At 38.6% G+C, this 25,883-nt stretch overlaps 2 protein-coding genes across 6 annotated transcripts in view; one reads left to right on the top strand and one right to left on the bottom strand.

The window, feature by feature from the left end:
* Positions 1 to 5,800, top strand: part of SPAG17 (sperm associated antigen 17) — a 242,301-nt gene extending 236,501 nt beyond the window's left edge. The window contains exon 49 of the mRNA XM_057703738.1: positions 5,734 to 5,800. The gene's annotated coding sequence lies outside the window, so the exon portion shown is untranslated. The remainder of the gene's footprint in view (positions 1 to 5,733) is intronic.
* The window catches only part of WDR3 (WD repeat domain 3), a 39,517-nt gene continuing 17,858 nt past the window's right edge, over positions 4,225 to 25,883 (bottom strand). For 4 of the 5 annotated variants that reach the window (XM_057720707.1, XM_057720700.1, XM_057720703.1 and 1 more), the window contains exons 9-27: positions 25,659 to 25,756; positions 24,641 to 24,748; positions 23,876 to 24,106; positions 21,440 to 21,533; positions 19,463 to 19,564; positions 18,129 to 18,214; positions 17,828 to 17,963; positions 17,038 to 17,094; positions 15,919 to 16,019; positions 15,585 to 15,696; positions 15,305 to 15,439; positions 14,968 to 15,018; positions 14,369 to 14,434; positions 8,823 to 8,915; positions 8,310 to 8,357; positions 7,579 to 7,622; positions 5,808 to 5,936; positions 5,249 to 5,342; positions 4,225 to 4,948 (exon numbers count right to left, since the gene is read on the bottom strand). In XM_057720707.1, the coding sequence (XP_057576690.1) occupies positions 4,793 to 4,948; positions 5,249 to 5,342; positions 5,808 to 5,936; positions 7,579 to 7,622; positions 8,310 to 8,357; positions 8,823 to 8,915; positions 14,369 to 14,434; positions 14,968 to 15,018; positions 15,305 to 15,439; positions 15,585 to 15,696; positions 15,919 to 16,019; positions 17,038 to 17,094; positions 17,828 to 17,963; positions 18,129 to 18,214; positions 19,463 to 19,564; positions 21,440 to 21,533; positions 23,876 to 24,106; positions 24,641 to 24,748; positions 25,659 to 25,756 (1,941 nt within the window). In that variant the 3' untranslated portion in view covers positions 4,225 to 4,792. The remainder of the gene's footprint in view (positions 4,949 to 5,248; positions 5,343 to 5,807; positions 5,937 to 7,578; positions 7,623 to 8,309; positions 8,358 to 8,822; positions 8,916 to 14,368; positions 14,435 to 14,967; positions 15,019 to 15,304; positions 15,440 to 15,584; positions 15,697 to 15,918; positions 16,020 to 17,037; positions 17,095 to 17,827; positions 17,964 to 18,128; positions 18,215 to 19,462; positions 19,565 to 21,439; positions 21,534 to 23,875; positions 24,107 to 24,640; positions 24,749 to 25,658; positions 25,757 to 25,883) is intronic. The other variant, XM_057720712.1, reaches the window with a different exon arrangement.

The raw sequence follows: 25,883 nt of genomic DNA, 5'->3' as shown, positions 1-25,883 counted from the left end.
CTTTCCTCTTATATTTTACTATAAGCAGCAAGAAACCAGGACACATCTTCCATATTTTGCTTGGAAACTTCAGCTAAAAATCGAATTTCATTGTTTATAAAAGTTCTACTTTTTACCCAAATGCAGAACACAATTCAGCCACGTTTTCTGCCACTTTGTAACAAGGATCACTTTTCCCCAACTGTCCAATTGGTTCCATCTGAGGTCTTACCAAAAAGCACCTTTAATGTTCATATTGCTACCAACATTCTGTTCATGATATAGAACTTCTCTAAGATGCCTTAAGTGTTCTTTACTCTCCTCATCACTTCCTTCTGAACCCTCACCAAAAACTGCTTTTAATGTCCATTATTTCTACTAACAGTCTCTTTAAGGTCATCTAGACCTATTCCATCATGCAGCTCAAAATTCTTCCAGCTTCCACCCATTACTTGATTCCAAAGCCACTTTCAGATTTTTAGATATTTGTTATAGCAGCACCTCACTTCCTGGTAGCAAAATCTGTTATTAGTTTCCTGAGGCTTCCATAACAAATGACCACACTGGGTGGCTTAAAACAATGGCTATTTATTCTCTTGCAGTTCAGGAGGTCTGAAACCAAGGTACTTGAGAGTTGGTTTCTTCTGGAAGCACTGAGGTAATTTGTTCCATGTCTCTCTCCTAGTTTCTGGTGGTAGCCAGAATCCTTGGTGTTCCTAGGGTTGTAGCTGCCATCACTCCAATCCCAGTCTCTGCCCCTGCTGTCCTGTGGCCTACTTCCCTATTTGTCCTCACATGGCTTTTTTTTAATTTTAAATTTTATTGGAGTATAGTTGATTAACAATGTTGTGTTAGTTTCAAGTGTGCAGCAAAGTGATAAAGTTATACATATACATATATTCATAGATTCTTTTCTCATATTGGTCATCACAGAACAGTGAGTAGGGTTCCCTGTGCTATATAGAAGGTCCTCATTGACGTTACATATAGTAGTGTATGTAGGTTCATCCCAAGCTCCTGATTTATCCCTCCCCCCACCCAACGTTTCCCCTTTGGTAACCATAAGTCTGTTTCTGTTTTGTAAATAAGTTCATTTGTAACATTTGTTTAAAATTAGTTTCCACATATGAGTGATATTATAATTGTCTTTCTCTGTCTGACTTACCTAGTATAATAATCTCTAGATTCATCTATGTTGCTGCAAATGCCATTATTTCATTCTTTTTTATGGCTGAGTTAACATTCCATTCTAAGTATGTACCACATCTTCTCTATCCATTTCTCTGTCAATGGACATTTAGGTTGCTTTCATGTCTTGACTATTGTCAATAGTGCTGTAATGAACACTGGGGTACATGTGTCTTTTGGAATTACGGTTTTCTCTGGATATATGCCCAGGAGTGGGATTGCTGGATCATATGGTAGTTCTAGTTTTAGATTTTAAAGGAACCGCCATACTGTTCTCCATAGTGGCTGTATCAATTTACATTCCCACCAACAGTGTAGGAGGGTTCCCTTTTCTCCACACCCTTTCCAGTATTTATTGTTTGTAGACTTTTTGATGATAGTCACTGTGACTGGTGTGAGGTGATATCTCATTGTAGTTTTGATATGCATTTCTCTGATAATTAGTGATGTTGAGCATCTTTTCACGTGTCTCTTGGGTTGTTTTTTTGACATAGAGCTTCAGGAGCTGTTTGTATAGTTTAGAGATTAATCCTTTGTTGGTAGCTTCATTTGCAAATATTTTCTCCCATTCTGCGGGTTGTCTTTTTGTTTTGTTTATGGTTTCCTTTGCCATGCAGAAGCTTGTAAGTTGAATTAGGTCCCATTTATTTTTGTTTTTATTTTCATTACTCTAAAAAAGATATTGCTGTGATTTATGTCAAAGAGTGTTCTGTGTTTTCCTCTAAGAGCTTTATAATGTCCAGCCTTACATTTAGGTCTTTGATCCATTTTAAGTCTATTTTTATGTATGGTATTATTTTATTTTCCTAATTTCATTATTTTACATGTAGCTGTCCACCACATGGCATTCTTATAAAAGCAAATCACTGGATTTAATCTTATCTAGTATGACCTCATTTTAACTAATTATATTTGTAAAGACCCTGATTCCAAATGAGGTCACATCTATAGGTTGTGGGTGGACATGAATTTCTGGAGGACACTATTAAACTTATTATCATTTTGAAATATTTTTGACTTTGCAGACTCCTCAAAAGGGTCTTTGGACCCCTAGGGGTCTTGGAATATACTTTGGGAACCACTGATTAAGGTGTGGTTTATCTCGGTTCTAGTCCATGCCTTTCAGGAGTTATCCCAAACTAAGAAGTGGTAAAGCTTGAAACTCCAGCTGAACAAATCTGAAAACTAAAGAATAGCTTTCAGATATTCATAATGCCTATTGGCACCAATCTATGAAAAGTAATGACATGAACATGCCTAATAGAAATGTCTTAAGTGATGTTATCTTTATGCCTCTTTGTTCATATTATCAGAGATAATGAGATTAAAAGATGCCCATTGTACTTATATGTATTAAACATCTGTTGTAAAGATTCCCTGTAATATCTGACAGATAATAATTTTAGTCTATTTCTTTCCAATCTTTTCTATCTATGTATATATTGGAATCATTCTATAGTTTTATATCTTCTATCTCAAAACTCAGGATCTTAGATTATGAGGAAAGGGGATGGACTGTATAACAGATACTGTTTATAGGCCAGGTGGCTTCCTCCTATGCTCCCTGCCTGGTCTGGCCTGGAAAGGCTGCAATGATAGGTGAGTGTAACCCTAGATGCCAGTGACAGACACCACTGTCCCCTTGGTCACTGTCCTACATGCTCTGCTAGATTTCTTTGGGATGAGATATGACTTATGATACCTGTCATCGAGAAACACTTTGATTAATACAATTAGTATGCTAAGCATCTAGCTTCTAGCCAGGTAATCTCTAATTGTTAAGCATATACTTCTTATTAGGAGTATACCATCTAAGTTTATTTGAAATAAATATATATAGACATATGGAGACATATATTTATATTTTAAGTAAGCTTAGATGGTATACTCCTAATAAACCATTCATGAGCCTCCTCTTTATGGCATTACAGGCTTCTGTAGGTAACACTGCATCATTTGCAAGAGATTATTCATTAAATGGTTTCGGTACAAAGGACTGTGTGTAGCCAGTAGCTGGCTAAACCAATATATGCTGACTTAATGACCAGAAATTGGCTTGGCTTAGAATTTGCTTTTAAACTCACCTGTTAACCTCAAACTTTTAGGGTTAAGGAGTTTCGAATATTGTGACCAAAAGCTATAGCTCAGTTACTTATTGTATGTTACACTTCATCTGCTGTTAAGTCCCCCCTCTCTTTGATTAGTATAACACCAGACAGAAGCATCTTTAAATCCCCTAGTACTGTCACTCTGATCCACCTTATTTAAAAAGTGGCAAAACTATAGGAAAGCAGCACTTTTAAAACAAAATAATTATTGATGATATATACATCTAGAGTACCCTCCTCGAACTTGTTTTGGTTTGCAAACCATCAGAAATGTTAATGGAAAATGTTGTAATTTCTTTTTGTTTCAATGAACAATTCCAAGAAGCACAAACCAGATATGGATTCAGCCTTTGTTCTCAAGGTATCTTTTGAAAATTAAGTAACTCCTCTCCCTGGTGGCAGGAATAACTGCCTAAAAAGGTTGATTTTACAGCCTGGAAAGCACCTAGAATCCCCCATACTGTCTATTCTCTTGCCTTTTCATAGGTAAGCCTCAGGAACTCTATGCCTAAATTCTTTTTACTCTCATTCTGTTCAAAAAATACTACTACTCAATTCCTTACTTCAGTTTAGTAACTGTGTTACGCTTAGGAACAATAATAGACTTGTGGTTTGGGACAGATAAGAACTGCAGCTCTGAGACTGGCAAGGAAATGGTAGCACTACAACACAGTAACTTAGATGAAAGGACAAATTCAACAGAAACACAAACTACTGAAACGGACTCAAGAAGATATGGGAAATCTGCACAGATCTGTAACAAGGAGATCGAATTAGTGATTTAAAAACTTCCCACAAAGAAAAGCCTAGTCCCAAAGGTGTGTGTCAATTTCCTTTTCTAAAACATTCCCACCTCCTCAAATCCCTATCACGTAGATATATACAGTGTATTAATCACCCAGAAACCACAGCATCTCAGCCTGACTACTCTTTAATTAGAAACAACTACTTAGGGAAGTATAAACAGCAATTAGGATCTTTTAATATACAGATAAAACAACCTGCAAGAGGTTACGTTTAAGGCGGCTGTTCTAGGTAACTTTTATGGTCCCTTTCAGCTCTGTAAGTCCAGGACTCTGCATTTATGGGCAGAGGGCAATCAGTTACATACCTCATAGTCTCAGTAGGTGGTAAAACCTAATACAGAGAGGTAACAAATTACACAACAAATCTTCTGACATAAAAGAAATAAGGAAAATTTTTGGAATGCTAATTTCAACTCTAGTGAAACAAATAATTTTAAAAAGTTCTTTGCTTCCTGCTAGAATATAAAGGGAACAAGTCCTGCAGGGCTCACCATTCAGAGCACAGATTTTCAACTAGTCAGTGTTTCAGTCCAAGAAATGGAGCCCATACTCCTATGCTCGAATTCCCTCTGGCAAAGTTGGGAAACACATTCTATGATCTTCTGCAACATGATAACCTCTTATTTATTGCAAAGATTACACCAACTCTACTGCTGCTTAGTTTGGAAGTCCTTTTCAAGAAAAAGTTGAAAATGGTACCACATTTCAGTTCTAAGTCAATGTTAAAATCATCTTCTCCCTCTTTTTCCTCTTCCTCTTCTTTTCTTCCAAATGGCTGGTAGCATCAGCAAAAAACATAACTTCGCTTTTTGCCTCGCATTCTCTCTTGAGATAATCAAGACCTGCCATGTTGAAGCCAATGACATCCTGAGAAAGAATACAAGAGAGATTAAATAAACTTCCTCTCACTTCAGTTCAATATCGCAGCATATGTGAGTCAGGGGAACCAAAGCTTCATGTGTTGTAATTCATCCTTCCCTGTCCAAGGTCTTTCCTTTTTTTTTTTTTTTTTTCCTTATGTCTACCAGCTCCAACAAAAACCTCATCTTAAATACGCGTGTATGTCAGGTCAATATCACGAAAGACAGGGAAGAGCATATGCCACTCATAAGTCACACACACACTAGAATTTTCCCTGCCTTGTTCTATCTCTACAAAGATACCTACCCGGACTTGGCTGACTTTTGAAATAGTTGTTTCCTTTAATTTTTCAATCACTGGCACAAGCATCTGGTTGCTAGTGATCTGGCCGAAGTGAATCCTAACAGAAAAATAAAACCAGGCATGTCACAAAGGAAGATAGTGGTTCCAGCTCTACCTATCCCTTCTAGAACTAGCAAACAAACAAAATGTCAAATGTTAACTATGGAGTCAAAAAGAAATAACACAGGCAGACTGGCCCTTGAGGGATGAGCTTTCAGCAAACTGCCTAGCACTGGTGCCACTACCTTAGACAGCAACCTGGAGACTTGCGGCTGCCTGAGCATCCTGAACAACGTAGTAACCTCATATGACTTAAACAGGTGGGGCATCACTATCTGCGTTTTATGAGCAAGACTGATTCCAAAGGATAAGAAATAATCTATGTCAGGCAGCACTGAAATTTTCACAGTTTCTGAAACTGAAACATCACATTTCTTAATCCCAAATAGGGGCAGCTTCAGGTGAGGCACTACTGGAGCAGTTATGCGGGTAAGACATGATATTCTTCGGGAAAGGACATTACCTGAGGAGAAAGAAGAGGCACCTACATACAAGTTCAACATCAGAGCCCAGCTGGATGAACTCATTAAAGAGCTTAAGAATGTCTGGGACATAGGAGAAAGGCAGCACAAGTAGAGATTCTTCCAGCTCACTGAAGAGGAAAAAATAAACGTTAAAAATGCCACATTTTGTAACATGGTCAATTTAAAGATCTGTTCCTCTCCTATTTTCCTTCTACTTTTATACTAGAGTAGACTTTACCCACCCAGAGTTATTCATCTGTATTATGCGTGATTCTCTCTTTTCAATGTTTGGTTTTTCATATTTAGTATTTTAATCTACTTGATGACTTTTGCTCCATGGCGTGGTAGGAGAATCTTTTTTTCTTTCAGATAACCAATTTCTTCAAAGCCTTTTGTTGAATATCCCATTTTTATATGATACTTCTTTTACCATTTATTGAGTCCTTCTATATAATAGAGTCTGTTTGGAGCTTTACAGTCTGGTTTGATAATTGATTATGACAACAATCCTGTACTGTTTTAATTCTATATTTTTATAGTTTTTTAATCTAGGAGAATAGCTCCCTTTTGTTCTGCTTTTGGTTTGTTTTACTTTTCTTGAGCTAGTTCTATTATCATTTCATCAATTCCAATTAGAACTCTCAAGAGGATTTCAATTGGGATCATAAACCTATAGATTAAGAAAAACCAAAATCTTTAAAACACAGAATCTTCCCACTTAGGAATGCACCGTACCTCCTTAACCTAAATTTTCTTTTACATTTCTATAGCAAAGTTTCATTATCTTAGATAGGTCCTGTTTATTTCTTGTATGGGATATGTTCAGATATTGTGATTTATTATAAAAAATAACTCTCAGTAGATCAAACTCAAATAAAATCACAAGATAAATCACAAACAAGAAACATTATTCCAAAAATGAATGACAAAAGATATAAGAAAATTCTGAAACAGTAAGAGAAACAACTATGAACCACAAGAAAGGGAAAGTAAAAATTCACAGGAAAAAATACAAAAGGCTAACAAATACAATAAAATTTTAACTTTGTTAATTAAAAATGAAAATAATACAATACCACCTTTTGCCTCTCAAACTGGCAAAGAATTTTTAAAAACATGGTAAAAGTCATTACAGGCACTCTGGAAAGTAATTAATTAGCATAAGCCTTTAAAAGCTCATGTCCATTGATGAGTTAATAGACTACTGGGACCCTTAAGAAAAATAATCAATGACGATGACAAAGATTTATATATGAAGGTATTTACTGAAGCAGTATTGATAATAGCAAAACACATATGCAACACCCAATAGCAACTATATGTACACTGGAATACTCTGAATTCAATGATGTGTTTTTGAAGAATTTTACTGAAGTGAGGAAGTGCTCAGGAAATATTCTGTGAAACAGGACAGGATATAAAAATGTATACATATGATCCCAACTGTGTATGTGCACAGGAAATAAGCCAAAGGAAATATACAACAAATAATGTTAACAGTTGGTACCTCTGACTGAATTATAGATGATTTCATCAACCTACGATGTAAAGTATCACTGCCCTTCATTTGTCCTTAAAAGTATTCAATATCTCCCTTCATATTTTAGAAGGAACCTTCAAGTTCTAATCCACAAAGATTATACTGAATTATCTTCCATCAAAATTTTGACACAGTTAAACCTCTAAAGAAAATAACCATCAATTGTAATGTCTATTTATCTCATGTTTGGTAAATAGTAGTAGGTGTGATAACTGTGCACCGGTACTCACCTTGACTTGATTCCTTTAAAAACCTCCAACACATAAGCTGAAGGCTATAAAGGAAGCGTGACAGCATTAGTATACTCTCGATTTCTTAACTGAAGCTAACTTCCGTCTCCTGAAAACCAGGGATCTCTCTCCTTCTCACAAGAAACCGTGTTCTAGAAGTGGCCTTACATGCATGGGCTCAGACTGAGTCAGATCTGGGTTCACAATCCAGCTCTGCCACTTACTAACTACGCCGCCTTCAATCTGTAAGTCAGGACACTTTCCTGCCTATAAAATGAAGACACACTGACTCACATCACTATTGTGATGAATGAAACATGCAAGTAAAGTACTGAGTAATTAAAGATCACTGGAAGCATACACTGTCCGATTATTCTCCCTCTCTCCTCTTTTATCTGACTGATTTGTATCAACTTTTCCTCCAAAAAATTCAATTTCAACGAGTAGAATCTTCAGAGGGCTGTGGATACGAAACATAAATAAGCACTAAAGAAAGAAGAATGTCAGTCCAGTCCAACCAAAAAGGATGACCTGAAGTTCCACTAAAATGGTCCTTTTGAAATATAAAATATTTTAGAAGATTCCAGCATTCAAGAGAGATTTTTAACGACAAAGTATTTCCCAATACCCCTATTCTCAAATCATAACACCTCTTCACTTCCTCTCTTGTGCCTGAAAGTAGCCTTAGAATAACCAAGTAACCTCAGAATGACCAAGGTTAGTCTACTCACAGAGATACTGCCATAAGCCATCAGGATGGGGTTGATGGGAAGAGGAACCTATGAAGAAATGATTAAATCAAGTCGTTATGACAGTGCTTATCACAGGCAGGGTCATAACAGTATTTTACAGTTTTGAAAAGGGAGACCCTGAAAACTGACCCTAAAGAATTGTTAAATTATTTAATAATGCCTCTTAGTTTCAACAGTGCTTATGAATGAGTCTAGGCAATACACTTCATCTAGAAATCCCAAATGGTCACCCTGCCTCCCAAACTAAAGCAGGAATCTGAGTTTCTAACTCAATGCAATAATCACCTCGATCTCAAATTAACTATCTTTGGCTTTTTACTAAGACAAAGCTTCTCAGTCCCTTCTTTCTAATGTCTGAATTAGAGAAGATTCTGTTACATTTATCTCATTTCCTGACCTGAGTGAATACATCCCCAAATGATGTTTTTTCCCCTCAGGAATTGTCTCCATTTATAAATGTTTCTCAGAAGGTAACTTAATGGACTGTCTTACCTCCTTCCCTGCAGCTTTACAAATGGCTTTGTGTTCTCTCATTTTTGCAGTTTCTCCTCGGTATAGTTCAACAGCCTCCATGATCCTCTCAGCCTACACAGATGATGACAAAGGACAGAGACCATCACAACACACTCATCACCCCACAACACTGCAAGTGGAAGGCCTGACGAAAAGTTACCAAACGAAATTGCTTGAATCGGTTTAATAAAGATGTGCCAATAATGTGCCAGACAGCATTCAAAGATGTCTTTGGTTTCTGTTTTGTTTTTTTTAATTTACAAGGAGAAGACTAAGTGTTGTGGATTCAGGTGAGACTATAAGTGGGCACACTGAGTAAGGCAGCTCCCAGGAACACCTGAGAGGTGCCACTTTCAGGAGCTCAGACCTTCCTTTCCAGAAACCCTGCAATGATCAAACAGATTCAGCACTACTCTTGTCCTTGGTTACAAGGGAGGAAAACAGGTTATGATCTCCATCTATAAATTTCATCAACAGTTTGCTAGAAAGGGCTATTTGGTTGGGATCCTATTTAAAAATGAGATACAGGGACGCAATCAAGATGGAGGAGGAGTAGACGTGAAGCTCACCTCCTCCCACAAATACATCAAAAACACATCTACACGTTGAATGCTTCTCACAGAGTATCTATTGGATACTGGCAGGACGCCTCAGACCTCTGAAAAGGCAAGCCAACCTTCATGTAACCGGGTCGGACAAAAGAAAAAAGAAAAAAAAATCAGTGAGAAAGGAATTGGGTTGAGACCTGCATCCCAGGGAGGGAGCTGTGAAAAAAGAAAGGTTCCTGCACCTTGGGACGTCCCCTCCCTGGCAGGGAGATCACCAGGACAGAGGGAGAGCCTTGGAGGAGAACACAGCAACCAATGTGCAGCAGCTACAATAGAGACCTATACAGAGGGTCAGGGACACTGCTCTGCACTCCCCAGCTTGAGATGTATGTCCACCATGCAGGTGAGGGCTGGGCGTGGAGGCTCAGGCTTTGTAGATACACCCAGGGAGAGGACTGGGGTGGGCTGCGTGAAAACAGACTGAAGGGTCTGGAGTCTGGCACGACTGCACCGGAGAGCGTGTGCCGAGGACGCCTGGGCCGCCTTACAGGCCGGGCGCTGTTGTGTGGGCGGTGTGCAAGGGGAGGCGTGGGACCCGCCCTACAGCCTTTTCCCTGAGCAAGCTCTCAGGTGGCAGGACACTGCCTACGTGAGCCCCAGGAGTGGTCGTGAGCCGCTGAGGCTCCCACCGTGTGCTCCAGGGGCACGTGTGAGCCACCACTGCTGCTGAGAACCCCATGGCCGGGCACCAGCCACTGCATCTGCACACCCTCTATTGAGGGGATAACTGGCCAGCACATGCTAAGAAAAGCGGCAACAGGCATCTATACTATAAACAGCCCTTGCACCAAAAATATTAAACCCACACAGGCTACACAGGGACGCTCCCTCATATAAACAGCCCTCCAAGACCACAGCAGATAGACCTCCTCAGTCTAACAGACACCAATTTCAAAAAGGAGATAATGAGACTACTGAAGGAATTAAGAAAGGCTATGGACAAAAATGCAGAGTACTATAAAAAGGAACTAGAAACTGTAAAGAAGAACCAAGAAAAACTAGGAAACTCGTTTGTCGAGATAAAAGCTGAGCTAAAGGTGATGGACAGCAGAAAGAACAATGTGGAACGAGTAAGTGGCCTGCAATATAGAATGATGGGAACCACCCACTCAGGGCAGCAGACAAAGCCAGATGAGAAAAAGTGAAAGCAACAGAAGAGACCTATGGGGTAATACAAAGTGTGCCAATCTTCACATAATACGGATTCTAGAAGGGGAAGAAAGAGAAAAGGTGATTGAAAATGTATTTGAAGAAATTAGGGCTGAAAACTTCCCAAAACTAAAGAAGGAAACAGATATAGGTGTAGGAAGCACAGACAGTCCCAAATAAGGTAAACCCAAACAGACCTAACCAAGACATATTATGATAAAAATGGCAAAAGTTAAAGGTAGGATTCTCAAGGCAGCAAGAAAAAAAACAACAGTTAATTACAAGGGAACACCCATTAGGCTATCAGCTGGTTTCTCTATAGAAACACTGCAGGCCAGAAGGCAAGGTATATTCAAAGTCCTGAAAGGGAAAAATCTGCATCTGAGGATACTCTACCCAGCAAGATTATCATTTAGAACAGAAGGAAAGATAAAGAATTTCTCATACAAGCAAAAACTAAAAGAATACAGCAATACTAAACCTATCCTAAAGCAAATATTGAAAGGGCTTCTCTAAATAGAAAAGTAGTGAGAATATATAGGAAAGAGAAAAATCATAATTGGAAAGCAACTTGCCTAAATAAGCCAGTACACAGATTTTAAAAAAAATTTAAAAACTGGCTGTGAAAGTGATGATAACCGCTACAAGCAGCAAAAGGATGAGCACGCAGATGTGAAAGGACAGCAACATCATAACATGTGGGAGAGGAGAGTAAGAAAATGTAGATTTTTTTTTTTTTTTCATTTCCTAGAATGTGTTTGAGCCTATATGACTACCAGTCTAAGGCAAGTAGATATAGGATAGGGTTAAAATACTTGAAAAACAGGATAACTACAAATTAAAAACACACAATAGGTTCACAAAAGCTAAAGAGAAGAGAACATAATACAAAAGAAAATCATCAAACCACAAAAGGAAAAACACAAAGAGAAAGGGACAAAGAAGGAATATAAAATCAACACAAAAACAAAGTTAAAATGGCAATAAACACATATCTATCAATAATTACCTTAAATGTCAATGGACTAAATGCTCCAATCAAAAGACACAGAGTGGCAGATTGGATAAAAAAACAAGAGCCTACAAAACGCTGCCTGCAAGAGACTCACTTCAGGGCAAACGATACACATAGATTGAAAGTGAGGGGATGTACAAAGATATTTCACGCAAACAGAAATGACAAGAAAGCTGGGGTTGCAATACTCATATCAGATAAAATAAACTTTAAAACAAAGGCCATAAAGAAAGATAAAGAAGGACACTATAATGATAAAAGGATCAATACAAGAAGAGGGTTTTACACTCATCAACATAGATGAACCCAATATAGGAGCACCCAAATACATAAATACTAACAGACATAAAGGGAGAAACTGACAAGAATACGTTAATAGTAGGAGACTTTGACACCGCACTCACATCGATGGACAGATCTCCTAGACAGAAAATAAGGCAACAGAGTTCCTAAATACAATAGACACAATAGAACAATTAGACTTAATTGATATTTTCAGGACATCACATTGAAAAAAACCAGAACAGCTTTCAAAATCGCAACCCCAGAATGAAATACTTAGCAATAGACCTGACCAAGGAAGTGAAAGACTTATACACTGAGAACTATAAAACATTAATAAAGAAAACTGAGGATGATTCAAAGAAATGGAAAGATATTCCACATGCTTGGATTAGAAGAATTAATATTGTTAAAATGGCCATACCACCCAAGGCAATCTACAGATTTAATGCAATCCCTATCAAATTACTCATGACATTTTTCACAGAACTAGAACAAATAATCCTAAAATTTATATGGGGCCATAAAAGATCCAGAATTGTCAAAGTAATCCTGAAGAAAAAGAACAAACCAGGAGGCATAACCCTCCCAGATTTCAGACAATACTACAAAGCTACAGTAATCAAAACAGCATGGTTTTGGCACAAAAAAAGACATATGGATCAATGGAATAGAATAGACAGCTCAGAAATAAACCACACACCTACAGTCAATTAATCTTCAACAAAGGAGGCAAGAACATACAATGGGAAAAAGACAGTCTCTCCGGCAAGTGGTGTTAGGAAAGTTGACAGCTGCATGTAAATTGAAGTTAGAACACACCCTCTCATCATATACAAAAATAAACTCAAAATGGCTTAAAGACTTAAACATAGGACATGACACCATAAAACTCCTAGAAGAGATCATAGGCAAAACATTCTGACATAAATTGTACCAGTGTTTTCTTAGGTCAGTCTCCCAAGGCAATGGAAATAAAAGCAAAAATAATGAAATGGGACATAATTAAACTTACAAGCTTTTGCAAAGGAGACCATAAAAAAAAAAAAAAACGAAAAGACAACCTACAGAATGGGAGAAAGTATTTGCAAATGATGTAACTGACAAGGACTTAATTTCCAAAATACACAAACAGTTCATACAGCTCTACAACAAAAAAACAAACAACCCAACTGAAAAATGGGCAGAAGACCTAAATAGATATTTCTCCAAAGAATTACAGATGGCCAATAGGCATAGAAAGATGCTCAACATCGCTAATTATTAGAGAAAAGCAAGTCAAAACTACAGTGAGGTACCACCTCATGCTGCTCAGAATGGCCATCATTAAAAACTCTGCAAATAACAAACACTGGAGAGGACATGGAGAAAAGGGAAACCTTCTACATTGTTGGTGAAAATATAAGTTGGTACAGCCACTATGGAAAAGAGTATGGAGGTTCCTCAGAAAACTAAAAGAGAATTACCGTATGATCCAGCAATCCCACTCCTGGGCATATATCCAGACAAAACTCTAATCCAAAAAGATACGTGCACCTCTATGTTCATAGCAGCACTATTCACAATAGGCAAGACACGGAAACAACCTAAATGTCCATCAACAGGTAAATGAATAAATATACTGTGGCACATATATACAATGGAACACTACTCAGCCATAAAAAAAAAACACACACACAAAATAATGCCATTTGCAACAACATGGATGCAACTAGAGACTATCATACTAAGTGAAGTCAGAAAGACAAAAACAAATACCATACAATATCACTTATACATGGAATCTAAAACATGACACAAATGAACCTATCTACAAAACAGAAACAGATTCATGGACATAGAGAACAGACTTGTGGTTGCCTCAGAGGGATGAGTGGGAGGTTGGGGTTAGTAGATGTTAAGTTATTATATATATGGAATGGATAAACAAGTTCCTAGCAGAGGGAACTATACTCAGTATCCTATGATAAAGCATAATGGAAAAGAATATAAAAAGAATGTGTGTGTGTGTGTGTATACACACACACACACATTCTTATATATATAACTGAACCATTTGGCTGTACATCAGAAATTAACACAACATTGTAAATCAACTATAATTTAAAAAAAGAGTTTATAATCAAAACAGCAAGCAAACAAACAAACAAAAAACCCCCCCACCCCTGTGGTTCAGATTCAGATTGGGCTAGGGCCTGGAAATTTCCTTTTCTAACAAGTTCTCAGGGGATGCTGATGCTTCTGGTCTGGGGACTCCACCTTGAGAACTACTGCCATAAAGTAAAGAGATCAGAATAGGGTCTCTTAACGCTTACTTGGTGATTTCAGGCTCAAATATGGGAACAGCACAATTTCGTGCTGTTTTTATTTCTTGTAATTATTTCCTTTGTGTTTTTCTTTAGATTTTAATAAAATATTTTTTGAAAATAAAAACAATAAAAGTGAGATACTACATTCAAGTATCAACTTACTGCTTTGACAGTTTCAATAGTTTTCTTTCCAGTAAAGTAATTGTCACCTTGAGTCTCTCCAGGAACCTGCCAGAAACAGAGAGATCCTTTAACAATATCATTGACAAGTGTTAAAGAGCCAATAAATTAATCTTACATCCAGAAAAGAACAGACATTACTGTGTTATGAGGACTCTTACATGGCATTATCCGCTACCATTAACTGAGTACTCAGTAAGCACCAGACACTCTGTTAAATGTGTTATATCCATTATCATGAGACTATGCTACTCTACAACACACTTAAACAGAATGACCAATTTATCAAATTTTTTCTGATGTTTGATTTACAGTGAGATAATTACCTGAAGCCTCTTTAAAAAAAAAAAAAAAGCCAGAATGATAATCATTCAATACCAAATCTGGCCAATCATTTGTCTCATAAAATCAGGATATACAGCTGAATTAAGAAGGACTACAAAGATTCCTTCCCACATGAGCTGCTGATGACCCTGGCATCTAGCCCCAATTCTAATTCCATTAGAAATTCTTGAAATTACAGTAAATTCCAATAAGATAATTATAGGGCACAGTCTGAGGGTCCCAGAAGATTTACGTACTGCTGGTTGGTCTTCTTTGGCCACACTCTCCTCATATTCTGCTTCCCTTTGCTGCCAAAGAGATAGATATAGATTAATTTCAAAGAAAAACATAACCCCTACGTGAAGTGAAATGAGACAGTGAGAAGCTGCTTCTTTCACAATCTAACCCATTAATGGCATCTCTGTCTCCCCTTGGCTGCCAAAGTGGTGTCAGCAGTCTTGGAAACATCCTTTGGAGGTCAATGGACTTGCAGTGACTGAGGTGTGACAGCACTAGATAGGAAACTCAAGCTGAGACAGTGTGTCAGATACTGATATCCACCAGCACATTTGTAACCAAGCCTGAAGCGCTTACCATCTCCCTTTCTTCCTCAAGAATAAGAGGCTCCCTCGTTCTCTCCCAGAGTCTCAGAGATTTGTCATGGGATGATGATACAACATAGTCTCCACTGGGGCTTACGGCCAAGCACCATATTTCCTGGTGGTGCCCCTGCAGAGAGAAAGGACAAAAACAAAAATCCTCAGTAAGAATACCTTATTCATAGACCACTGCTTGCTTACATCTGTGGGAAATCAACACTCAATCTTAAAAGAAGTTCTTAAGTACTAAGCAAGTGAAGCAGGCAAGAGGTTACCTCCAGAGTTTGTATGTGTTCAAATTTGTCTGCATCCCACTGCTTAATCTTATGGTCTTTCCCAGCAGTGAAGAAGAGATGAGACTTGGGTACAAACTTTAGGTACATCACACTGAAAAGTGAGAGAAGTACTCAAATGTCATCAAATGCCTCATCATTGAAAAGTCTTATACATATAAATAGCTTTTGAACAGCCAGTTCTAGAGTGTCTGACTATTTATGTTTTAGAATTTTTAATTTCTGACTGAGAACACTAAATAATAGATACAGATGCTCCCGGGAAATGACACTTACAGGTGACTCAAAGGAAGGTCTTTGAAAAGACGACACCTACCTGTCATCATGTGCAAACAGAGACTTGTGGCAGTCCCCAAAGTCCAGACCCCAGATTTTCACATTCCTGTCAGCAGAGCCAGTAGCTATCAGTACTCCATCCTAGGAGGAAGAGAAGTAAAACATTATTCGCTTATCTGAACCTCTGATTGGAGAAAAGCTAACCAGAACATGTATCCCATTTCTTTCAAAAACATTAATATCAGTACCCAAAAGTTAATTTCATCTCTTTACCAAGAGCACCTACATCCTTGCTTTTACCTACAGATCTACTTAAAAAGCTTGTTAACTGAGCAAGAACTCTGTGCCTTAGATGTTTTGGTCCTGCTACAGGGCAGTGTTGTACCTTATCTGTTTACTTTGTTAAATTGATAGAATAAAGAATCTCTAATCTCTGTCATTGAGTTTTGGGGGAGAGAAGAGGGAAAGAAGAATGAGGCTACTATGTAGAATGTTTATGACCTAGCCCTGTTTATGCCACGTCTTCTATCACTGTTTCTCTTCTCTTTCCTATTTTAGCACCTAGTTCAAATGGCTGTCAACATAACAAGAAAACTGAAAATATTTTCTGACACCAATTTATTCTGTTAATGCACTGAGTGCAGACAGCTAGAGGAGGGGTCCAATGCCTTTCACATGGACTAGACGTTGTTTTTAAATATATACTGCTACTCCTAATCATAACTAAACACTGCAAAAAATATGGTTTTGGTCAAGAGACTAGAAGTATACATAGAACAATATACCATAAATATTGCCAAGTTCCACTTTCTTTATGAACACTATACTTCAGAACAAAGGGGGATGCCTTTTTGAAAGTCCTTCATATTTTAGGGTGTTCTACCAATTATATTATTTTAGACAAGAAAATACTATTTGGGGAATCCAAAACAGGCAGTTGGTTATGAGGATTAATTCAGGTATCTGTGAAAATATTCTAAAAGCATTAAAGAAAAATATATATTTAAGGTATGATTGTAATATATATTTTTATATTTTTTTTTAAGGATAGTCAGTTACACAACAAACTGAGAAACACTAAAATGAAGCCATCAAGCCAAGAACTAAGACGGCACTTTAGAAAAGACAACTTGTTACTGAGACGCTAAATTTTACTTACATAAGAGATATCCATGCATATGACAGGCAGTTTGTGTCCATACAGTGAGAGAAAAAACTAAACATTAAAAAAAAAAAAGAAAAAAAAGAGTATAAATAACTCATGTCTATAAAATACAGGCATAACTTATTATATGTAGACCTAAAATATAACTTTAAATACAATGCTGAACACTGTTCTTGGTTGCCTTATGCCCATAATTTCAAAGAAGACAGTCAAACCACTGAATGCAACTTGTACTCAGGTCTGGCATACAAACCCTGCATGCGCCCGCCAAGAACGTGCAACACAGTGGAGCCAGGGCTGCCACAGACGCCCACTCCCTCAGTCAGGATATGGCACAGACGTGTGCTCTGGACTGCTCAGCTGAAAAGTCTCTGGAGCACTTGTTTCACAACAATATTTCCAGGCCCAATCCAGTCCCACTGAGACTCCAGGCGTAGAGCCCAGGAATCTATATTTTTAAAAGCAACCCAAATGCCCCTGATGTACAGCCAAGTGTGGAATCACTGCCTAGGACACCTAGCAATGCTCTTAAAACTCCTGGCTACAGCAGGATTCTCTGTCCACAGATTTTCTGAACATATGAAATATAACTTGCTTTAAACAAAATTTATGAACTAAAGGATTCTTTTAAAACTTTAGCCTTCCTAGTGCACTTGCAATGTTTTGATTCACACAAATTTTTAGAAAGATACTACTGCTGGGAACAGTCAAAGTCACTTTTTTATAGTCTCAACCCAAGGTCAGTCAGAAAGAAAGCAAATATCCATAGGCATAACCATTGTACCTTTAAAGTATCAACATAGAAAATTTTCACAGTACAGTCCAGCAAAGACACAGCCAACAGCTTCTGATTAGGAGAGTAACTGACACACAGAACTTCTTCATCGAGTTGCAAGGTTCGCGTTTGTTTCACAGAAAGCCTAGCATCACAGAGAGCATCAAGAAAAATAATAAGTACTCTACAAAGGCAGAAAAAAATTCCCAAAACCCTCTGGAGCGCAACAGAAATACACATCAAAAACCCATTCAATGGTTCCCCATTTACGCTCCAAAAAAATGGACACAAATAAAAAATGTCTACTCACCTCTTCTGGGTACCGTTTTCATCTTTCACCAACTCAAAATCCCAGAACTTGACAGATTTATCTGCACCACCTGTCACAAAGCCACGCTGAAAATCAAATGACATTTCCATTAAAAAATATCTTAGTACAGAAACTTTGATAAGACACCTCAAAATAGTATAAAAGACCATTTTTATTTAATGGCATAGGATAAGAATCAAGATACGCAGTTTTTCCTTAACTCCCTTCATTGTTCTCTTGGGGCTGCCGCCACAGATCCTATTGAAGAACTCCCAGCAGGGACTAACGCAGTCAGATGATGACTACTGTAAAGTTCTAGTTATAATTTCATTCAGCATCAGGAAGAAAGACTCAAACACTGCAGGGTAAGGCAACAGTCAAAAGAATTTGCTATGAAGTGATAAACTGATCTTATCACACTGTAGTGTTAGTGTAAAGTATAAGGAACACGGAATCAGAAAACTAGATCTCAAATGTCTATTCTGCCATTTCAGTGATCTGTAAGTAGGAAAACAACCTTATAATAATCCTTAGTGTTGCTGTAGTGATGAAGACTAGCTAGTTTATAAAACCATTGTGAAAATAACAATAAGCGACATGATGGATGTGAAAACACTTTGGAAAAGAGGACACTCTACAAACAGAAGATGTTACCACTATTTAAATTTTAAATACTGTTTCATTTCTGACCCCAAATGGCATTACCCAATCTAAATTCCAGGTTCTGTTTTTTCCCAAAGATATCTACTTTCACTGAATGAAGATTTGCCACCATTGAGAATATGCAAATAAATGGGCCACAATCCCTTAAGGTATTGTCAAAAAATATCTCAAAATGTCCTCAGCAACAGCACCATTACTGGAATAAGTACACAGCTCTCCAAGGTGACTCCTCTGAAAGGAAACACACTGTTATTGACTTGAAAGGGTTCACATATTCACTAAAAATCACTAGCTTTATATAGTCATAGATGTATGGACTAAAAGGGGAGCAGAAAAGCCTATTCTATCCTCCGCACTGCGTTGCCCAAGGAAGTAGTTCCTCTTAAGAAGCATCCAAAACCACTGGTAAAAGTCAGGAGGGTGAGCAATGTGATGTCATGGAGCTGATGATCAAGAGCAGCTGAACAAGAATTCAAACCATAACGACAGCTATTCATATTCTCAGGCACAAGATGTGGCACCATATATAAAGTCTAGAGGTTAGACAAAAGGGGCTTTCTTTAAAGAAACCCTGTGAGAAATCTCTGTTAGACAGCAGCAGAACTTGATATAAGAAATGAGAAATGCAGCCAGAGTACTGAAGCCCAGATCTTAACATCTGGTTTAGTTACCTGATCTGGAGAGAGAGACAAGGACCATAAAGCTCCATCGTGTGCATCTATTGTCTCCAGCAGATTTCCTGAGGCCAAGTCATAAAGCTGCAGCTTTCCCGTCTATGGAAGACATGAAATGAACACACCTACAACCTCCACAATTCACGTTTACACAGTTTCATAACCAAGCAGCAACAACGTGGCCAACTGCTCAGGAAATGGCTACCACCGTCCATGCTCTACTTCCTCCATGAATAAATGTTGTTAAATCCCCTACTGACATAGGGCTGCTATACTATACAACTAGGGAACAGTACAACCTTGTAGGACAGGACTACTGTCACTTCCACTCGTTCTCCCAACTTCAAAAGGGAAATATCATGGCCACAGGCATATCAGAATAAACATAAGAGCAAATGGGGAACTTAAAAATCTTTAAAAATTTAGTCAGTCCTTTAAGTGGACTATAGTTGGCTTAACCAACTCTTGATTTCCCCTCTAGAATACACTGACAATGAGAAATACTACCTACAATGCTATGGAGGGCAATGAACTTGAAAAAAAAATTGCAGTAGCTGAGAAAACTATCAGCCACACTTCCTGTTCAGACCCTGTACATGCTGCGGTCATGGGGCCAGTGCAGAACACACACAGCGGCAAAGCCTGCCCCATGACGAGCCTGTGCACGTGTGGTGGAAAGAATGTAAGTGGAAGACTTGAGTCCCAGGGCTGCCTCTCTCTAACTCTGACTGTGGGTAAATTCATCTCCATGAGCCTGTTTTTCCATCTGAAAAATGGACTTTATATCACCAACCTCTCTGAAGCTGTTGTGGGGATTAAATGAGATAATGTATGTTAATAGCCTAGCACAGAGACTAGGCTAGGGATTCTGAGTCATACAAATAGTCTTTGTAGCAATTTGCAAAATGTTTTCCCTATAGCAAACAGTGGATGGACATTTGCTAAAAGGATGAATGAAAAATGAGGAAAACTTTTAACTGAAATTTAATGTTTTTTCCCTGACATTGACCCTAAAATCTCTCCAGCTTATTTTACACTTTTTTGCGGGGCCAAAAACATCCATTATGATAACACAGGTTTTCCAATAAAATAATCATGCACATATGACATTGGTTTAGGGGGGTAATAATGACAAATACAAAGCACTTTTCAAAATATTCCACAGACCTTATCCCACTTTATTCCCACTACCACCCCTACTACTATCATTCGTGCTACTTCTGCTATCAGCTCTTATTAGTTATTTGCTGGGATCCAGTCTCTGTGCTGAGTACTTTGAAGACTGTGAGGCAGGTTATTTACATCATTTTACATGAAAAAAAAAAAGGCTCACAGGGTTGAGTAACTTGCTCAAAAGGTCTCATAGCCTGTGAGTGGAAGAGCTGGCATTCAAACCTAGGCTCATCTGGCACAAAAGGCTCTGTCAAAAAGCAAGTGTCATCATTCCATTATATAGATAAGGAAACACAGTTATGTGACTTGCTCCAAATCACCCATTTCATAAGGGGAAGACTCTGAATCGGAATCCACGTCTGCTTACTCCCTCCTCATGGTTCTCCCACTGTAACTGGCAGCTGAGGACTTTGTCAGTCGGATTGTCTTTACTGAATGCTTCTGCTGGCCATGCATGATGCTGGTACTTACTGTATTTTGTCATTAGTCTTAGAACACAATTACATGTGTGCTCATAAAAAAGATGCATGAAAGGCTGATCACCAAAATGTTAGTGACAGTTACCTCAGGGTCGTGATTCTAATTTTCTTCGTAATTTGACATAAAGTTTGGTTTAAAAACAAAACAAAACCCAAAAAAAACAAAGAAAACAAAAACTTAAAAGGGCAATGAACTAACACCCTTTCATATTATCTGGCTCTAATACATTTCCCATATGCTAAAAAAAGAAGCAGATTTCTCAAAAAACTTTAAGAATACTGAGTAGAAAAGTCCCCCAAATGCACGGAGAAGCCTGTTTACCTTTGTTCCTATGACCACCTGCCGATCGCCAGGCACAAAGAATGAGCAAAGTGCGTATTCGCAGGTCATCGTGCGAATACATTGCAGTGTAGACCTGTGAGAAAGAAGGAATAAAGAACTTGTATGTTAAGAGAACCTGCTTCTCCATCTGAGGGCTCAGCATGTATGTTTAATACACACTTAGCCACAGAGAGTGATCAACATGACGGAGGACAATGTCTGAATAAGCCTGGCTTCTCATACTCAAGGGAGAAAATAGTAAATGGCACCTAACTTTGTTTCTTTCATGGGGGCTCCCAATCCTAAGGAACAGGTTCTACAAAAGCAGGGCTGGGAAGAGCATCTGCTGGGCTCAACAGAGCCCGGTCTGTTGCTATGAGCCCAGAGGACGGGAAGTCGCATTAGCATGTTATATCCTTATAAGTCAGGTTCATTTTATTGGACCATGAACATTCATCCACGCAACAAACAGATATCAAATGCCCACTTCCTTCAACATTCACTGAATGCCAGGTACTGTTCTAGGTGCTGCAGATGTAACAGTGAATTAAACAGAAGAGGCCCCAGATCTCATAAAGCTTAACGTCCTCTGGAAAGGAGACAAATATTGGTGTAGCAAGTGCTATGGAGAAACACGGCACTGGGGGAAGGGGACCAAGAGTACAAGGATGGGAAGGGAACAGCAGGATGGCCACCTGATGAGAAGAGAGGGAGAAAGCCTTAGCCAAATGGGGAAGATGGTTCCAGGCAGAAAGAAGAGGGAGCACAACAGGCACGACACAGGCACGTTCTTGTTGCCTGTAGCATGTGAGGGATGATGAAAAGGCCAGGGGCTCCAGTGCAGAAGGGGAGAGTAGTAAGGGATGACGTCTGTAAGGACTCTGGCTTCTAGTTAGCATGAGATGGAACTCCCGGAAGTGATATAACTTCCATTATAAAAAGATTACACAGAGTGCTGCGCTGAGAATAGATCACAGTGGGGCAAGTAAGGGAGCATGAAGACTGGTCAGGAAGCTACTACAATCCAGATGAGAGATGATGGTGGTTTGAACCAGGTCGTGGCAGTGCAGGGTGATGAGGTGCAGTTGGATTCCAGGTAAGTTTTGAAGGGAGAGCTGATAGGATTTGCTAATGCACTGGATATGGGATATGAGAGAATGAAGAATGGCTACAAGGATTTGGGCTAGAAAAACCACAGGAAGTAACTGTTTACTAAGATGGGGCAGTCTGTAGGAACAGAAGGTGGGGAGACTATTGAAGAAAAGAAGATCACAAGTATGGTTTGGACATACAAAAATTCAAGATACCTAATTAGACATCCAAGAGGTTATACAAACAAAGGAGTTGGCTATATGTGTCTGAAGTTCAGGGAGAGGCTAAGGCTAGAGATAGAAATTTACGCGTCATCAGCATAGAGGAAGCCAAACTGCCTGGAGATCACAGAAAGTGAGTGTAGACAGAGAAAAGGTTCAAAGACTCTGCCCCGAAGTATTCCAACATTCAGAGGTCAGCAAAGTAAGAAGGATCTAGCCAAGACTGAGAAATGACAGCCAGCAGAGAAAGAGGAAGTAATGAAATTCAAAGTAAGTGTTTCAAAGAGGAGAAAAGTTATCAATTCAAGGAGCATGTCAAATGAAGCTTATAGGTCATTGGATTTAGAAACATGAAGACCACTGATGAGATGCCAAGAGCTGTTTTGGTGAAATGGTGGGGATAAAGGCCTGATGGAGAAAAGAAGTCAGAGGATGGGGCAGATAACTGGAGAGAGAGACAAAGATGAGAAAGAATTATTTCCTTTAAGATGGGAGATATTGTAGCATATCTGTATGCTGATGGGAATGACCCAACAGAGGTAGAAAATTAATGATACAAGAGAGGGAGGAAAACTGCTAGAACGAGAAATACAGCTTGTGATTAACTTTTGGTTAGGAGCACCAACAGTCATAAGAAGACAGGTTATGTGGATACAGATGCAGCTAAGTTGGGAGCATTTTCTAGGTGATTCTATTTCTTCAGTGAACTAGGAAGCAAGGTCATCAGCTTAAAGGGGCTAGAGGTGTGAGGAGCGGTAAGAACATGTGAAAACAGTCATCTGTGAAAGTGAGGAATGAGAAATCATGGTAAAATTACCAGAAGTCACTAAGAGCCTATTTAAATTTAGAGTAGGAAGTATTACATGTTTGTGTTTTTCTCTAGCCAAGTACAGCAATAAGCTTCAGACATGGAATAAACCTACATTTTTTTGTACCAAATCTAAACAGGCAATTTTTCCTGCTCTAAACTCCACAGACCTACAGTCGAAATGCACTGAAGATACATTTTGAGGGAACTGTACTTAGGGCCCTAAGAATAACTAACCAACACGAGTACCAAAAACTAACTCAAAGGGAAGAAAGCACTGTTGGAGAAAGCTGTAGAAAGCAGCATTTCACAAACCTGTTCCATATCTTAATGGAATCAGCTGCAGCTGAAAGGACAGCGATATTGTCTGAGCTGAATGACAAAGTCCGCACATCGCTGCGATGACCCCCGAGGGTAATTCTGTTTGTCCTGGCGGGCTGAGGAGCTGGCAGGGATGGATGCAGTGAATATAATTCCACCAAGTTGTTCTGCAGCAGGAAGACAGCCTTTAACTCTCCTTGAGGAGTATGGATCAAGTCAAAGGATCTGCATGAGAAAATATTCATCAGTGTTCCAGCAACCATCTTAGCTCACAGGGTTAACTTTTTCTAGGAGAAAAGCTTTGCAATGCCCTCCATCTATATAAGGTTTGAGCAAGTATAAAGGATTTTACAAATAGGAGTGCTCTGAGTATTGGACAATAGTCAAGGATAGGCTGGTAAGTCCAAGAAACCTGAGCTCAGACACTGGATTTGATTTGTTTCTGTGCATGTATTCTTTTTATAAGTGATCTCAAATCCTTTTGGAACATGGGGTGCATATTTTCCTTTTTAATTGGCAGCAGGAAAGAACTGTAAATGAAAAGATAAAAGGCTATTACCATAAAACAAATATGAGATGATGCATAAGTGAGCCCATGGTGAGCAGCAGGAGCTGAGTCCCACGATCACTGTTTCCAGATATATAATTCATACAGACTGCTTATGAAGAGCATGAAAAGCTGATATGACTCTGTAGCTTACTATTTCTACAGCACTTCAGATACTTCTCTTATACTTCAGCGACTACATCTGCACTCACTTGATTTTGGCAGCAGTTTTGATATTAGTCACCCTTTGGATTTCATCTTGCAGGATCATTTCAACACTGACTTCAAGGTCTTCCTCCTCCTCCCTGCAAGAATTTAATCTAGAGGAAAAAAAAAAAAAACTTCACGCTATCACTTTTCTAGAAGAAGCTTTGCTATTACTTGAGGCAAGTTCTGGTCTGAGACCCATAACCTGTGTGAACCTGGAAGAGTCACTTAACCACACAGATTACCATGAGAATTAAACAATGTAGTGTACGTATCAACACTTTGTGAACCACAATGCAATTAATATAAAGTATTATTCCATCCAATGGGTACCCTCAATAACTGAATTCTGAATGCAATGGCCCATAAAATTTCTGGAGACAAGTCTTTGTAGTTCAAACTATTCCTGTGAAGTGTTTCTGGTAAACGTCTCTAACTTCAGGACTTTTTAGAAAATCCATTGACCTGCACTTTTCAACCCAACCATGCCAAATAAACCAGAGGTCTCAAAAGATTTGTTTCGGCAAAGAGTAAAATAAAAACAGGTGACTTTTTATTTCTTTGAAACTTGACAAATTTCAACCCCTGAGAAACTGATTTCTATAGCTATAATGACCTATTTATGGTAAGGTTATATTGCCCCCAAACTTCAGTTATGTAACTGTCCAACCAGTCTTCCTTCTCACAATCCCAAAGGTCAGCCCTAAGCAACCCAGATTCCCTCTGTATAGGCTGTTGTCATTGAAGACACACTGCTAGCCTCTCAGAATGAAATCACTTAGAAGCTATGTTAAATATCTGTACTGCCTTTTTAGTGCTAAGTGCAAGACCTAAGAATATGACAGTTATGATGTTGTATTCAGAAATTAAAAACTCGGACTACCAACACTTCATAAAATCTTCCTTAGCATTTAATGGTAATTGGAAACAGCGTAAATACTTTAAAGAAGCCATAGTTTTCCCTTCAGTACTATGCGGCCCACCCAGAATACTTTACTAGTAGTAAATATCAAGAAAACACACTTGGCTTTCTTTTTAGCTTTCTTCATCTTCTTGTCCATTTTCTTCTGAATTTCCTCCTTGGAAAGGATACGAAATACTTCTAGCACAGAATCAGTTCCCTAGAAAGGCAAAAGGTTGATGTGAGTCCAGGAGAGGCAATTTGTAATTTAGCTTTTTCTCTGTAAGAATATTTCTTTTTCTTCCCTGACTAGTTGCATTGCCATGGACAACTTAATCTCTCTGGGA

This window comes from Hippopotamus amphibius, chromosome 1 (genome assembly GCF_030028045.1).
Source record: "Hippopotamus amphibius kiboko isolate mHipAmp2 chromosome 1, mHipAmp2.hap2, whole genome shotgun sequence".
Taxonomy (NCBI): domain Eukaryota; kingdom Metazoa; phylum Chordata; class Mammalia; order Artiodactyla; family Hippopotamidae; genus Hippopotamus; species Hippopotamus amphibius.
Note: the sequence above shows the minus strand (reverse complement) of the source record. Positions and strands in the feature narration are given on the sequence as shown.